This window comes from Schistosoma haematobium, chromosome 7 (genome assembly GCF_000699445.3).
Source record: "Schistosoma haematobium chromosome 7, whole genome shotgun sequence".
In the NCBI taxonomy this organism is placed as follows: Eukaryota; Metazoa; Platyhelminthes; class Trematoda; order Strigeidida; family Schistosomatidae; genus Schistosoma; species Schistosoma haematobium.
Genome location: NC_067202.1, coordinates 1,768,585 through 1,786,001, shown reverse-complemented (window position 1 = coordinate 1,786,001; position 17,417 = coordinate 1,768,585). Strand labels below are relative to the sequence as shown.

At 34.0% G+C, this 17,417-nt stretch overlaps 1 protein-coding gene across 1 annotated transcript in view; it reads right to left on the bottom strand.

The window, feature by feature from the left end:
* Positions 1-165: 165 nt before the first annotated feature.
* The window catches only part of DIXDC1 (Dixin), an 84,911-nt gene continuing 67,659 nt past the window's right edge, over positions 166-17,417 (bottom strand). Inside the window, exons 7-13 of the mRNA XM_012942195.2 lie at positions 16,882-17,137; positions 15,816-15,884; positions 13,831-13,859; positions 12,354-12,435; positions 8,725-9,390; positions 4,181-4,255; positions 166-1,528 (exon numbers count right to left, since the gene is read on the bottom strand). Coding sequence (XP_012797649.1) covers positions 1,505-1,528; positions 4,181-4,255; positions 8,725-9,390; positions 12,354-12,435; positions 13,831-13,859; positions 15,816-15,884; positions 16,882-17,137 — 1,201 coding nt within the window. The 3' untranslated portion in view covers positions 166-1,504. The remainder of the gene's footprint in view (positions 1,529-4,180; positions 4,256-8,724; positions 9,391-12,353; positions 12,436-13,830; positions 13,860-15,815; positions 15,885-16,881; positions 17,138-17,417) is intronic.

Below are 17,417 nucleotides of genomic sequence, written 5' to 3'. Positions count from 1 at the left end.
CTAGAGAATAAGTATTCTCACTTAAGACCCAAATAGTGATGAATAATCAACACTGATGAAGAATCCCATGCTAACATTAAACATTCATTCAGGAGGTATTCCAGACTATCAATAGTGAATATACCATCATCTTCATCATCTCTTTCATACGAATACAAAAGTGAGAAATATATTTCTTGTTTTATTTCAATAAAAAAAAATTGTCATCAATGTTTTTTTTCTTTTTTCTTTTTATAAAATAATTGAAAAAAATATACAAAGTAAGATGTCAAATTACTTGTCACCATAGCAACAAAGAGAATAATAATAATAATCAAAATAGTAATAGTCATTTTAATAATTAAAAAAAAATTCGATAGAATATAAAGATTTTTATTGAGAATAAAAATAGGCATCAATTGTTGATAAGCCATTCTCAATGAATTCAATTATAACTGGCTTAATAGTTCCATTCAATATAACCATAAATTGAAATTGGGATTTTTTTAATATAAAGACAAATCATAATAATAGTAATTTGGAAATCATTTTGTTCGATGGAACTGATGAGCCCAACAGAGACGAAAAATGGAAATGACACACACACAGATGTAAAAGAAGGAGTATATGTGTGTTTGTGTTCGAAAGTTTGCCTAATGTTTTTACGAAGTTCCAAATGTGTGTGTATAAAAAACATACTGCAGATACTACTCACTACAATATTAGTAGTATATATAGAGAGAGAGGGAGAAGTGGAATGATACTTCCTAGGCTCTCATTCTTATTTGTATTCTATAACAGGAGCATTGTAACAAGAGTCATTGAATGGTTAGTTATAGAAATAATCAAATTGAAATAAATAAAGAAATAATTTTTAAAAAAAATTAGTTTCCTACTGATTTCCTTTTTATTTCAAAAAAAGAAAGAAAAAAAACAAAAAAAGAAAGAAAATCAATAAATCAATTCCTTGTTTGATTGATATTGATCACAGATGAATGAATCAATGAATGGATCCTTTTGTTCATTATTCTCTTAGAACAATCATGAAAGTAATAATGAAATGTATAAGAGAGAAGAAAAGAGAATATCTAATTCATGATCAGGATTATATATATATATACTTTTTTAATAAGATTTTCACTACTACTAATAATAATCAATATAAGTAGTATAAATGATCATTGATTGATTGATTGATGAATAGTAGTATGTTGTGAATGTAAAATAAAATGGTTATCCATTTGAATGATGCAAAATCACAGAATCAAATGACAAACAGTTCATAATCGTTCAGGATGACATAATTAGTGATATACATACAAATAGGAAGTTATTGTCAATAACAAAAACAACAACAACAAAAACATATGAGCAAAAGACAGCAACAAATGAAATAGTTTGTTACTGTGGTGATGTTACGCAATAATGATGATATTGATTATCAATCATAAATCAATTCAATTAATATATTCTACTAACCTTTTTCAGACTGTAAACATAACAGTTAGTATTGTTGATTATTCAATCAATAATCAGTTGATGGGAGACTCTAAATAGAGACATTCACAGAGAGACAGAGAGTGGGAGCGGGAGGAAGAAGAAAAGAAATAGTTGAATAGACTATGAATTATATTTTGTTAAATGTTAGAATGTAATCCGTTAAAAAGTTTTATATATAAGATTCACACTTATGAATGTTCTCTTTCAAGATTCTAAGTTAGTTACATATATTGAAATAGTCTATTAGTAATATCACTGATCAAAAGAAGTAAAGATTCATAAATGACAACAACTACGAAAGTTTAGTGAATTAAAGTTTCCTTCTGAATTGTATACAGTTAGTTAACATGGAGATCTAATTAAATGTAACCATGGTATCAACAAAGAAAACTTATTGAACATTACAAATGATCAAAATTATCCATTTTATGACTTGGATATATGAACAAACGAAGAAATCTTCTTGTTGCTATGCTTATTACATTCATCTTAAAAGGATAATTTATTGTTATAATCTCACTCTTTGAGGTAGTTTAATAGGTCATGTTACTAGTAATTGGTTATAGATATCTTCAAAGTAGTGATCGGATATATTTGGACAATTCAACGACAAAATAAATCAGTTGATGAAGGACTACTTATTTAGAGAATGTGGTGACTGGGATATGTATTACTTATGTATGATTACCGTCTTACTCAACATGTGATATTTCCTGATATAGTAATAAATTGGAGTTGAGCTAGAGGGGTGACCAATCAGAGGCATACTATCAGTTTATAAACTCACTAACTATTGAACTGATTAGGGTTCACCTGATAACCACAACCAATTGTTAGACATGTTAGATAATATGGATTAGAATCGTTCCAAGTTAAGCATATAGATTTCGCTGATTATCTACTATCCTTAACCCTTTCCATCATTGTCGTTAAGAGACACTTTATCCTAAAATTGTTGATTGTACACTCATTCAACATGTTGTTACATAATCATAAGATTATTATAATCAAAAATTTATTTTATTTATTTAAACGCTAACATTGGTAAAACGATAGCTGAGATACTGCCCGATGTTCAAACCGAAAGAGGTGGTTTTCTTAGGGGGGACATATCCCGAGCCTTTGACTTGAAGCCTATGTGCACAACTGGTTTGGAATCAGGGTTTTCCAACTGCCCTAGGTGGATCCTCCATATTCAGAAATAAAAACATCCTATCTAAACTCATCATATCTATATTCATTTATCAATTCAATTATACTTGTAGGACTAATTACATCGTTCAGCAAAATTAAGCAAATTCATAATCAATTGAATAGTGGGTCTTTGAAGATTATTAGATATTTATAGTTTATATCACATACCAACTCACTTAACCCAGATAACCAATAAAAAATTAGGGAGCATTGGACATCTCTTTTGTACTATTGTTGAACATAACAACGATCAGTATGCCTAACTTCAACAAGGATCATGATAAGATTTCTGTCACGAAACTCTAGCATGTCAGTTATGTAAGACAAATATTGATAATGAGAATCAATATTAGTCTTAGAATATTCAAAATTGAATAAAGTTAGGAATGTCGTACCTTGGATGTTAATTCATCCATACAAAGTTTAAAAGATCGCCAACTGCATAAGAATATTCTGAATCCGGTTCTTTGTGAATATGTATATGTACATAGCTAAAGAACCTTAACCATAGGACGAAATAGTTGTATGACGTGTTGGTATCCTCCGATGTAACAGCGTTATTCACCTCAATTGAATCAAGGTTAGCAAAAGAAACCATATCCCAGCTCCTCATCAATGACACATATCTCACTAAGTACACGAAGCTTCAAATTCAAAGTCTACTAGAACTGATCGACTTATGCCTAACAACATATTTTTAATTCAACAACAAAATCTACGAACAAACGAAAGGGATACCAATGGGATCACCAATATTAGGACTGATCGCAGAAGCAGTGATGCAAAGACTAGAAGCCACGATATTACCAGTGATCAAGCCAAAAATATGGATTCGCTATGTAGACGACACATTCGTCATCATTAAAAAGAATGAGCTGGAAAACACTTACAAGCTGATCAATAACATCTTCGATGACATCAAGTTCACAATGGAACAAAATTCAAACAACAAACTATCATTCTTGGATATATTAATCACTAGAACCGACACAAGAAAACTGGAAACTCAAGTGTATAGGAAATCGACCCATACAGATGAAATTCTCAACTACAACGAAATAGTTGTCTTGTTAAGTAAGTAAGTGATAGAATTTAAGGTTGATTAAAATTTGTTTCTTTTATTTCATTTATCTTCACAGGATGTACAAATCTCGTGGTTATCATTAAATATTGAGTTGATTGATCTATAATTCATTGATATACTTACTTACTTATTTATGCCTGTTACTCCTCATGAAGGAGTATAGGCCGCTCACCAACATTCTCCATCATCATCTATTTCCTTTAGTGATATTTATCTCATATCTAACATGATTAAGATCTTAGTAATTATGACTTCTTATTTGAATTTCATTGTTCAATCATTAATTCAGTTATAACTAATCACTACCTAAAGAGTTACATTTGAGAACAAAACGACTATTCAATTCTATCTAAGTTTTAATCGTTATCTTACTAATGTCAACTATCTATACCCTCCTTGTTGTTGTTGTTTGCTTCAACTTACTTGCATTAATAATCGTTGAGTTGGACTTTTGATTAGTTGAGCTTGTGCTGTTGTTAGACCATGTGATAAAGTTTTCTAAAACAAGAAAAAACATAAAATATAATTTAAAAGGATTCATTATAAATAAAGATCAAGAATGTGTGTTTCGTCTTAGTTAAGACTCGTCAGTTGGATATAACTTCATTTCATAGATGATGTATACTCTGAGATTTGGACCAAATACTGTTAATTTCAAATATTAACAGTTTATAATCATTAGAATGAATGAACTGTAATTGTAATTGAATGAAGCATGAATACGGAATTTGGATATGCTATGTTATTTACATTATAAGTGTTACATCCTACTGAAGGATACATGACGAGTAACTTCTGAGACTTCTTAATGGACTAATATTATCTATATATTCTTATAGTATAACTATTCAGTAACTAGATTATGTATATTTGTATTCCTCTTATTATAAGCTTCATTTTGACCTATAATTTATTATTGTACGATTTACGGTTCTTAAGCTATGCTCAGTTTATTGACTGCTGCCTCCCATGTTCACAGACACTTTTTGGCTTTATTGTTTACAAATGTTATTTCCTATTTTATGGTACGTTGCGGTCTGTTCGATTGATGTATAAACCCAGTATGATGTCTGAAATAAATGATTCGATTCGATTGGCATATTGGAAGCTGGTGTTTGGTGTTCTGAACTCAGGTGGATGGGTTAGGCGGACATAGGACCAAATAAGGACGCTAGACTGCCCATATCGGTCGAACGTCACTGGTTTGGCACAGTGCTAAGATTGTATAAGTCGTATTTTGATTGGTGGATAAATCCCTTGATAAAAAAAGCCGGATATCAAGTCATAACAATAAGATCTTTGCAATATTATAAAATAAGCTGTCAATGTTTCACTTGATATGCCTATACCTTGAAGACTTTTGTAGTAGTGATAGATTATATGTCAAATTCTGAACGATTATTGACTATATTTTCAAATCCCAAAATGATTACCAAATACACATTGTTAGGGATGCTGAGGAGTATACCAATCATTATGATGTTACGTCTAATGATGTCCTTGGACGTTAAATGGACATTCCCTATTGGCCATTATTTATTTCACTTGTTAAATATTGTACAGATGTTGTTTTCTATTTTTATGGTACGATGTGGTCTGTTTGGTTGGTATATAAACAGAGTATGTCTGAAATATAACGATTCATATCTCAGAGGTTGTGACTTGTGTTCTGGACGCAACTGGCTGGGCTAGACAGGGAAGCGGGACCAGTCAGAACTCTAGGCCGTTCATTACGTGTTTTCCGTGTCACTGATTCGATCTATAATACACTGCTCTCTAACCTTTTCAGTCAAGGACGCAACAATTGGCACGGGGTAAAGATCGACCCAAGTTTCAAGTCATACCACACATAGAAGATAATTTTGTGTTATTGTAGATGAACTAAGCTTTTAGTTAAACATTTACCTATATCTTACACCTTTGTTTTCTACCGTTCCACTTTAAGCGTTAAGTAATCTGAAGTTATAGGGAGAAGCTAGTAAGTTAGTAATATGGGTTCAAGAAGAAGACTTATTATAGAATAACCATGAATTATTATCATTATCATTATTTTCAACAGTTGAGATCATGAGTCAATTGAGGCTAGACCACCATGGAGAACCTGGAAGCAGTGGACAGCCGATACGTCTCTCTTAGTGACATGGCCCAGAATTGATCACAATGGCGTAGGTGTATACAATCTCTGTCTTTCCTTAAACTATGAGATTAAAATCGCTTCATATCTTTCTTTCTACGAACCAATTCTTTCTTCCTGTACTATATCCTTATATGCAATCTTCCTTTTATATATTACTACAATTGAAGTAACTACTTCTATGAATTTTGTGTTCATCTTGTTCGTGTTAATGAGGTATGGCAACTTGGACCGATGCATTTATGTCTGCTTGGTTCGACATTGTAGTTGACTGATTGACTTATGACATTCTTTCGACAGTCATTATTTTAAGTTTTCAATAAGAATATTACATTTTATTTCTATTATTTTGTTACTATGCTCACTTATTCATTGAATCTTTGAATAAGCATACATATATGTGCTAACCCAAATCGCCATATATGATTAATATCAGATGGGTTTTGTGAATATTATAGTAGTTTCTATGGTTAAGATCATGCGTCTGTTCAGGCTTGACCACCACGGAAAATCTGGAAGCACTGTATGGCCATTTCACCCTATCGTAGGACTCCTCAGCAGTGCGCATTCACGATTTCTAGTGAGCTGTGACCAGTGGAGCTAATCTGTTTCGAGTAAAGGCAGGTATCTGCCTTAGTATAATGGAAGATGGTCGCGCAAATTCCGTGGATTAGTTGACATCAACACCATTTAGATGCCGGCTCAGTGGTCTAGAGGTTAAGCACTCGCACGCGAGACAGAAGGCCCTGGATTCGAATCCCGCGAGTAGGGTTGTGGATGTGGACTGCTTGATGAGTCCTATACTAGGATGAAACAGCTATCCAATGCCTTCAGGTTTTCAATGGTGGTCTAACATCAATCGGTTCATGATCTCAATCAAAAACTTAATAATCTCCACAACCCTATACTGATAATTAAAATACAATTTACATACGTTAGACTGAAGAATACCAAATAGGACAAAACGTATGTCCTGTCTATCATTAATGGTTACTACCTAACTTTATCAAGGTAATTTTTCCAGTATGATCATATTCCAAAAAAGACTGATCATTTTGATATGGTTAAGCAATTAGAGATTAGTTAAATGTTACGCTCATATGATTGACCAAGATATGGTCTTCCTTTCTAAGGAACGATACTTATGCCACTGATAGAAAAAATGTAGCTTAAATTTCTAGACGACTAACAAATATACACATATACATTAATGTGAATGCAAACCTATTTCTCCATTTTTATGTTGGTCTTCTCACTCATGTAACCAGATATTTTCATGTAAAGGAAGCTTATATAAGAAAGCCCCCAAATGCCCTGGTACGGCCGAGAGTGCGGAGAGTTCGCTCTCCCTCTCGAAATACTCTCACATTGGCCAAGCGTATAAAGCCTCTGCCAGGGAAGTCCTACTCATTGCCTTCTCGCAGAACGGGTGTTGTTTACGAAGATGAAAGGACGAAAAGCGAATATCCGGCGCTTTAACCGGATTCCAAACCGAATCAATGGTGCACATGGGCTCCAGTATCCTGCAGGAACAAATGGTGTATGAACCAATTGTTGGTCACCGGCTTCCACGGGACTGCATCTCCTTACGATGCTCCACTACCTTGTGGATCAGACCTTCAGGTCGAAGGCTCGGGGAGTGGCCCCCTAAGAAAACCACCTGCTTCGATCTGGGCACCCGGACAGTATCACAGCCCTCACACATATCGAATGAGATTTGTGTGCGCATATGTATTTGGTGCTTCCTTGTACCAATATCTATGTGTTAAAGTAATAAAATAATAATAATATAAGAATATTAGAATTGAATATTACACAACGCAACATAATTTTAATCCTCAACATCAATGAAAAAATACAAAGAAGGGTTGCGTCTTTCTTTGTTCTTAAAACATTATTCATTATACAGTATTGATTTATTAGATCACTGATCATTATTGATTATGTATCATTTGGAAATATAAACGACACCTCTTACTCCAGTTTGAATGAATTCAGTTTAACTTGTTCTAATCAAAAAAACAGTTCGTGGAAAAATAAGTGACAGTTAATTAACTAGTAAATTCCATGGTTTACATAATGGATTGATCTAAGTTAGACAATCTGTGAAGATCAGAAAATACTAAACATACATTGTATTATAATATGAGATTCTTCTGACCTATTAAGATTCTACGCTACAGGATTGGGCTGTAATATTCGTATTGTAAAGAATCTAGATAAAGTCTGATTATTCTGAAAATCTCTGGCAGCATATATATTTATAATTGCGTATGTGTGTGAATTGAATGATGCTCTTCAGAGGCGCATATTCATAGGCTCAGCAAAGATTTCAAACTAACGGTTTATAGTTTAAGCTTGTAGTGTCGGTTATTATGTTAAGCCAATACACCTTATTCTGGCTTACCAGACATGTTCACTCTGCGTCGTTTCTCTTCTCTCTATTCCATTCGCTTTATATACAAAATATATGAATTCACAAGTCCATTCTCGTTATTCGACTTATTTAATTCTGTTTTTGACGAATGCGATTAAAGTCGATGATTATATATACGAGAATAGGCGATAACAAACATTCATACGATCTAAATGGAGTCAGATCCACGGGCCAATAAAGTGGAGAGCCCTTTCGACAACAACATTTGATCTAAATAACGACAAAATTCAAGAGCCCCACAAGTTATCTTCAAGAGATTTGAAGGTATTAAAAACTCAATACCCGATCAAGATCATAGATATATACCATTATGAAATTCAGTACTTATTAAGATCATTGCTTATTCTAATCAATAAAATGAGAACAAGTCATTAATAATACAATGAATAAACTTACTGATTCATTGAAACATTTATGTTTATCAACTTTATTTAATTCATTTGAATGCATTAATGAATGAATATATGGTTGATAATATGGGAAACGTTTACCAGTTGGTGATAATTGACGTTTAATATTTTTTATTCTATCTGAATTTGTTGGTGATAATGATAATGATGATGGTGATATTAATTGACTTTTAGAATGATCTAATTTATATGGACTTATTGAACGGGGTGATATTGTTCGATCATAGTTATCTGGTTTGATCATAGATAAATGTGATGGTGATATTATCATTGGTGTATTAATTGGGGTAGAAGTATTTGAAGAATTTAAATGACTGTATGTTTGATTGAATGTATGTTTTGATGGATTATAGTTACTATGGTGATGATCACGTTGACGAGATTGAGGTGAATGATGATGATGTCGAGGCGTATAATCATGCTGATGTTCAGCTTGTTGTTGTTGTCCTTGATGATGAGGAGGATGAGGGCGTGAAGTATTCATAGGATTATTTGAAAGTCTTTGTTTATTATTATTGTCTAATAAATCTTGATATTCATGAGATTTAATGGAATAATTATTGGTGGACATGGTAGTTTTATCTAAACTTCCTGGTTTATTCATATTGTATAAAAATGTTTTCAATGAATCACTTAAACGTGAATTCTCCTCCTTGATATAAAGAAAATTTTACAAGACAAATAGAATAGAAGAGAAATTAGGATGATGCTTTGACTGCTTACAACAACAATAAACAAACATATTTGATGATATATGGATAGTGGTGGAATCTAGAATGCATGTTTCGTCCTACCTGGAACTCATCATCACCTTCAATTTACCTGAAGTTTACCACACTGAGACTTAAATAAAGTCAAGTCTGTTCAAGAAGTAAATATAGTATCATAAAGACTAGTCATTCCCAGTTCTGAGTATCAATAACCAGAGATTACTAATACTTACTAATTTATTAAGTATGTTGTATCAAGTACAGATAGAAGAATACAGTAGATTTTCATTCTCTCAGATGGATTCTTAACCTCCAAATAATGGAAATGGTATCCAGTGATTAACATGTTCAATTTCAATGAATTGATGATATTATGCAATCATCTTTTGTTGTCGGTAGACACCTTGTTCTTGCTTGACACATTTGAAATCAAACAATTATGGTTTCTTACTCACGCTGTGAAAAGCTTCTCTCAAAGCTAGTTCACTAGTAAATACATGAATAACTTGTGGAGGCCCGTTAATTAATCGTCATTTAGATCGAACGATGTTGTCGAAAACGCTTTCCACTTTAGTGACCCGTGGATCTGATGATCGTAATGATGATTGTTGTTGAAATATATATGTCGCTGATCCTCATATACAATTATCGACTTAAATCACGTTAGTCAATAACGGATTCAGATAAGTCAAATAACGAGAATGGACTTTTGAATACATATATTTTGTATATAAAGTGAATGGAATAGAGAGAAGAGAAACGACGAGCAATTGAGATGGCGGGTAAGCCAACTCCCGTTTAACCAAACGTTAATCAATATTTATAGTTACACAAAAGTACTTTACAGATATGTGATGAGTAATGGGATAAGAAATGTACACACACCAACGCGCTCATATGTAAACAATCAAGATTGATAGGCGAATAAACAACAAGGTCAGAATGTGACTCAAGTAGAATGAATAGAATTGGCTGTCCGACAGCTAGAATAATAAGATATATGGACTTAACATAATAACCGACACTACAAACTAAAATAATGTGGACAGAATGAGATCTCAGTAAACATTTCCTTGATAAAGTATTAGATCTATACTATCAGAACTAAGCTTAAAATCCTTCTATCAAAGTTGAATTTACAAATAGAATAACAAACAAGCTTCTAACTGAAGAGGAAATATAGAAAAAGACGCTAAAGGTAGATAGAACACACATCATAGAAATCATCCAACTTCACCACGAGGCAAACCCTAATCTGAAATCATAACGGTAGAAGAAAAAAAGGCAGACCAAAGTATACATGGGATTGGGAGTTGAAAGCAGATATCAAAACAACTGGAAAGAAAAGCTCCGGACAGAGTTAATTGATGACTCCTGCTCCGCGTCCTATACTCTACAATGGGGTAGCAGGCAACAGTAAGCTGTAAGGAAGTTTTGTATCCATTCGATCGGATAACTGTATTTTTCCTTATTTCAATCTCTCAGGACTACTTATTATTATCAATCAAGTGTATATTATAGTTTAAAAAAATACTGAGATATAAAGTATTATGAATATTTTCAAGCAATCTGTTAACACCATCAAATAGCTTCCCTGCCCAGTAATAACAATCTAAAAGTCATATCAAATGGTTAACTGTAATCAATTTTTTTAGTTCATAATATCAAGTAAATCATAATTCATTGGTTCAGATCATAAGTCGATTAAAGTTAGACCATCATGGAAAACCTGGAAACACTAGACGGCCGAGGCTGGAGCCCTTTCTGACAACCAGAGCAACCATTAATTTAGGTACATGGAATGCTCGTACAACCTGGACGTTCTTGGAATCAGTGAGACACATGAGATGCAGGTTGGACAACAAAGACTAACTTCAGGGGATGCCTTAGAAATATTGCTCGCATCTGCTGGGATCATTGGGTAAGTAATAGTGAGGTTAGACGCAGGGTATTAGAGGATGATGGTAAATCAGTTGATGGGGTTGTGAATCTTCATCGACTGAGATGGTTGGGCCACGTGTCATCAATGCCTGAACACCGATTACCACGACGTGCAATGCTAACCGGTGTTCGGGATGGTTGGAAGACAGTTAGGGGTGGCCAAACCAAAACGTGGCATCAGTGCTTGAAGTCACTAACTTCTAGTCTGAGCCATGTTGGTAGATGCAGACTACTTGATTGTGGTCCATGTGACTATCGTAACCAATGGTTGGAGACTGTGTGTGACATGGCTCAGAATCGATCACAATGGCGTTGGTGTATACACTCTCTGTCTTCCCTTAAACTAAGAGATTAAAATCGCTTCATAACTTTTTTTCTACCAACTAATTATTTCTTCCTGTACTATATCCTGATATGTAATCTTTCTTTTATATATAACCACCTCTGAATTAACTACTTCTATGAATCCGGTGTCCATCTTGTTGTGCTAACGAGGTATGGCAACTTGGACCGATGCATTTATGTGCCTGGTCCTACGTTGTAGCTGATTGATTGACTGACTCAGGGGAACTGCTGTTATAACTCCATCCATGAAGACGAAAATGTTCTACATACACAAGGTTTTTGGCTTATTACCATTCGTCACCATGATGTGTCATCAATCATAAATAACTCGGCGTTTTCTGTGAACTCTGAGCAAGCTTTACTATACTTCACACTCCAAGACAATTGAGCTATTTGAGCTTAGACTTATCTGATACAGGACTTATATTTATATCTTATTGATGCACACTAAATAGTACGAAACTTAGTTCCAGTGAAGAATCTCGTCGATTACACTTAACCTATTTACAAATTGATTGACATCATTCATTCATCACTAAAAACACTAAACAAACATCACAATCACCAGAACTATTCAATGATCAATCAATTGGAAAATTGATTGATACGAGCTACTTACTTCTAACAGATGAATAGCTTCTTCTTTAATCTTGATGATACCACGTAATTCTGAGATTTCAGCATTTGATTTTTTCGCTTGTCTAAAATATACAAATAAAAAAACAACAACGATATGATGATGTAATATGTCTTAGTATTAATTTAAATTATCCTTATATATATATATATATATATCTGACTCTCTCTATCCTGCTCTCTGTGTTTGGATGAGTTCAGTTATATTGCCTGAATGATCAGTAATGATCTAATTACTAATTGACATTTCAATAAATTAACAACAATTAAGACCTTATTAATTATTAACCATGGAACTCTATCTAACCCAAAGGTTAACCAGAAGTTGAAGATGGAAGGTCACAATTGACTGATCGCTGGGTGGTGATCAATGTGATGTGTGTCAAGTCCTCATTTAGTGCAGATTGAATACTATCGACCATGTTGCAATGTGGCCACTAGTCGAGGTGACTCGACATTGCGTACACTATATTGAGATTAGTTGGTGATTGGAGGTAGTCAACAAGAAACTTCGACTGTGAATCTGAGTGACACGGGATCGAATCCGTTAGGGAGCACCAGTTCCCTCAAGATTACAGGTAAACCATGCTGACGAGTGCCAAGCAGCACGAAACCCGAGTACAGGGTTTCCTGTTGACTACCTTCAAACATCATCTAAGATGGAAGGTAGATAAATTGTCTGTTGCATTCAATTCATTCATAAATCAAAACCTATGCAATGTCTTACCTCAGAACAACGTAGTTAAGAAATTACAGTATGTACATAACCGTTTGGAAGTCATAAGCAAAGACGGATAGCGGCATCTCAGAGTTCATGTTTACTCTGGGACTTGAACCCAGTATCGCACGCGATGGTGTTTAAAGCGAACAGCACTGAATTCTAGTCTTGATAGCCACTAGATTTTGCAATGGGATGAAGTTTCAATTCATTTTTGTACTGATTGTCTAAGTCTTCCTATTGATGTTCGAGTTCCGGAGTGAACATCATCTCGGATGCAGGTACATCCAGCTGACGAGTCAGAAATAGAACGAAACACGCATCCTGGATTTCACTGCTAATCACCATCTATCTCTGTTTAGAATGTTTGTAACTTAAGGCAATATCGAGGCAGTCCGTACAGGATGCACACATGCCAATAAGAGACTGATAAATTACAGTCCTAAATAACAATAAGAAGAAACAAGCAAACAATACCAAATGTTTGGAATTCAATAGTCATAGTGTCTCACTACAACATCAGAAACATCTTGAATTCTATCAATAGTTAGCTAATGTTATAAATTAGTTGAATAATCATTATGATGATTGTTCTAATTTACGGATTCATTAATTCATGACGAATACAACTGATAAATGAAGCTAATCTCTACAAAATCGTCTTCAGTTAACAGGAAACTAATAAGGTGAATGGAGATTTATTATAAAATAACGTTGTAATTCGAAAGTAAACAATACTTACCTATCCAATAGATAACCAAATTCAGTTTGCTATTAAAAATAAAGATAAGAAGTGAGAAGTAATGTAAGAAAAGAAGATTTGAATATAGTTGAAACGTGACTAATTTACTTTATTTTATTATCACGATTAATTGATCATTGGGTAGTGATGAATGTGATGTGTGTCAAGTCCTTCTTAGTGCAGATCGAATGCTATCGATCATGTTGCAATGTGACTACCAGTCTAGGTGACTCGACACTGTATGCACTATATATTGTGATTAGATGGTGGTTAAAGGTAGTCGACAGGAAACCCTGGACTCAGGTTTCATGCTACTTGGCACTCGTCAGCAAGGTGTACCTGTAATCTTAAGGGAACTGGTGCTGCCTGACGGACTCGATCTCGTGTTACCTAGCTTCACAGTCAGACAAGTTACCACTGAGCTATCCGAGCCGTGATCGACTTCCTGTAGGACTGAGATGTAATCACAATTGTATATTACTCAACTAATTGCGTCATATCTTAGATAACATTTAAAACACTTTCATAGTTAAATCATGAACTGATCTATACTAGACTACCAGGATGGACTGAATAACTGTTTCGTGCTAGCATAGTACTCCTCAGTAGTGAGGACCCATAACACCACCACCACCACCACTAAAGAGAATCGAACCCACGATCTCTAATATCGCGCATATATGCTGGGGAGATCCAATTGTGAACGTGTCTGACTTCAATCAATTCACTATATTGTGTGGCCGTCTTCCGTTACCTGCAGTGAATAACATTCATACTCTAATGGTTACTGCCTTTAACTAGAACTTCTGGGATTGCACCTTGAGATTAATCACTTTAGAGCAGATGATTATTATTACTAGTATATTGGGGTTTGTAGAGATTATAGAATTTTTATAGTTTAACGAAAGATTAATTTAAGCCAAAAGGTCAATGGTCAACCGACTAAGATAACTTGAATACAAGAATAGATGAAGAAAATGAATGAATTTCATTGAATTCATGAATCGATCAAAGACAATTAAACCTACGAAGACAATCCGCCATAAACAAGGTCAACTGAATAAACAATTTAAGGCTTATGGAATAAACAAGAATCTCACTTATACATGAAACCAACGTTGATACTATTGTTCAGAATGACAATCACAGCTCTGAAATCAAAATCATCTATCTCATGGTAAAAGGATATCATCTTAACCATTTGACTGAGCTAAAAATCGTTTCTATCACTTCATTTGATAAGTATTTCTGAACTCAAAAGATCTAATGTTGGATAAATGTATATGACTGGCTACTAGATGCATATTTGGTATAACGTCAAATGATACTGACTTCCTAGTTAATCCTTTATCTTCAGACAACTCCTACAACTGAATCGTAGAGAAAAGGTACGAGATGAAAACAGAAACTTTAAGATTCATTTACGTACAGAAAACTATCTGAGTTATACGTTGTTAGGTGATCTTTGCAATTTCCAAACATCTGGAGACATGTTTAATTAGATGACATAGTATGCTACCATACAATCAGATTTTGATACATTGCTTACTTACTTACGCCTGTCAACTCTCATGAAGGGGCATAGGCCGCCCACTAGCATTCTCCATCCAATTCTATCCTGGACAGATAATTCACTAATTTTCTAGATGTATTTGTGGTATATACTGATTAACTGAAAATTTCTCAGCCATTTCCGGGCTTCTGATAATCACTGAGTAATCGTGAGTAATAGCTCTTCTCAATTCATCCAGGAGATTATCTTGTGTCCGCAGTCTAGGAGTGAAATCCTCATCGTGAACCCTAAAAATCATAGATTTTGTCCACAGTAAGATCATGAACACATGCTACTATGACGAAACTGCTGCTCAGTACTTCCAGGCTTTTAATAATTATTTAATAAAGATCATTTCGTCATGTAAATTATGAAATCTAATAATCTACTTACAAATCTATACTGAAATGAAATTTAAATCTCAATGACTTACTGTACTTTTTGCCGCTGTTTGACGTAATACTGAAGCAGTACGTACAGGATTAGAACCATCTGATTCAATCTATGCAAAATGAAGGAATAACACAAGTAATGCAAACAACTTACAAACAATAATGAATTGGCATCAGCAGCTCGATTTACAACTTTTCAGCTTTTCTCTCCTCCTCAACCTCTTTAGTGATAGAATCAAAGAACTTCACACCTTTCAATGTGTAATATTTTTTTCCTAACATATAACCATTGAATTCACTTGGTGTTGTTATTACTTGTATCTACCCATTGCTATTTAAGACTGTAATTGATCAGTTTCTTATTGGCATCTGTGCATCATGTACAAACAGTCTGGAAATTGCCCTAAGTCACTAACATTCTAAACAGAGATGATGGTGATTAGCAGTGGAATCCAGGATGCGTGTTTTGACCAGCTGGATGTACCTGCATCTCAGAGTTGATGTTCACTCTAGGACTCGAACCCAGCGCCTTTGGATTAGACAATTCATAAAAATATATCATAATTGATTATCTTATTATAGTCACTCTGTAACTTAATACTAACAATCTTGGCAATCAATGTGAAATACGAACAGGACGATAAGATACTGAATTCACTAATAGATAAGTCATCTAACTATTTAAGAAACTGATTAATTAAATGTCGACTGGTTCAGAGAATCGATTCTAAAGACAGAATACCTTTAGTACTTGAGAATTAAAAAGTTCTTAGCTGGTACAACAACAACAACAACTACTACTACTACTCACAAAAGTATGGTGTATTACCGATCTCAAATATTGTCCCTTTAACCTCCGGGATCAAGATATTAGACTGACAAGACGAACAAAATTAGTCCAGGTTCCTTTTCAAGTCCTAATAGAAGAAATACTTTACCATAACTTGAGAATCATTTCGAATTCACACTATTGCGACTACTAGTGCTACCACTTCACATAGCTCTGACCTTCTTCATTCATTCATTGATTCATAAACACAGTTTAATACTTGTCTTATAAACACCTTCCTGAAATTATTTTTTTTACCAAACGATCAATACACTTACAAGTTTCGACAACATATTCAACTGTGATCTAAGCTGTTGTACTTCATTCATTGAATCAACTATTTGTGGTAATTCATTTGTTGAACGTCCACTTCTTATTGTATTTCCATTTCTACTATCAGGATAATTATTCGATGGTATTGATTGTGATGGATTAGTTTGATGATAATAACCTCTGGAACCAGAATTCAAATTCGGTAAAGCTGATCTAATATTGATTGGTGCTGTAGATAAAGACGCTTCTCTGTGAATAGTTCTGAAATAAATAATTTAAAAAACAGAGAAAAAATGTTACAGTTTATACCATTAACTAATCTTAGTTATCAGAAGGGGTTTTGTGAAGATTTTAGAAATTTCACTGACTGAAATCATGAGTCAATTGAAGATAGACCACTATGGAAAACCTGAAAGCACTGAACGGCCATCTCATCGTATTGTGGGACTCCTCAGCAGTGCGTATCCACGATCATGCTCAATAGATTGAACACAAGACCTTCAGTCTCGCGCGTGAGCGCTTAACCATTAGACCACTGGGC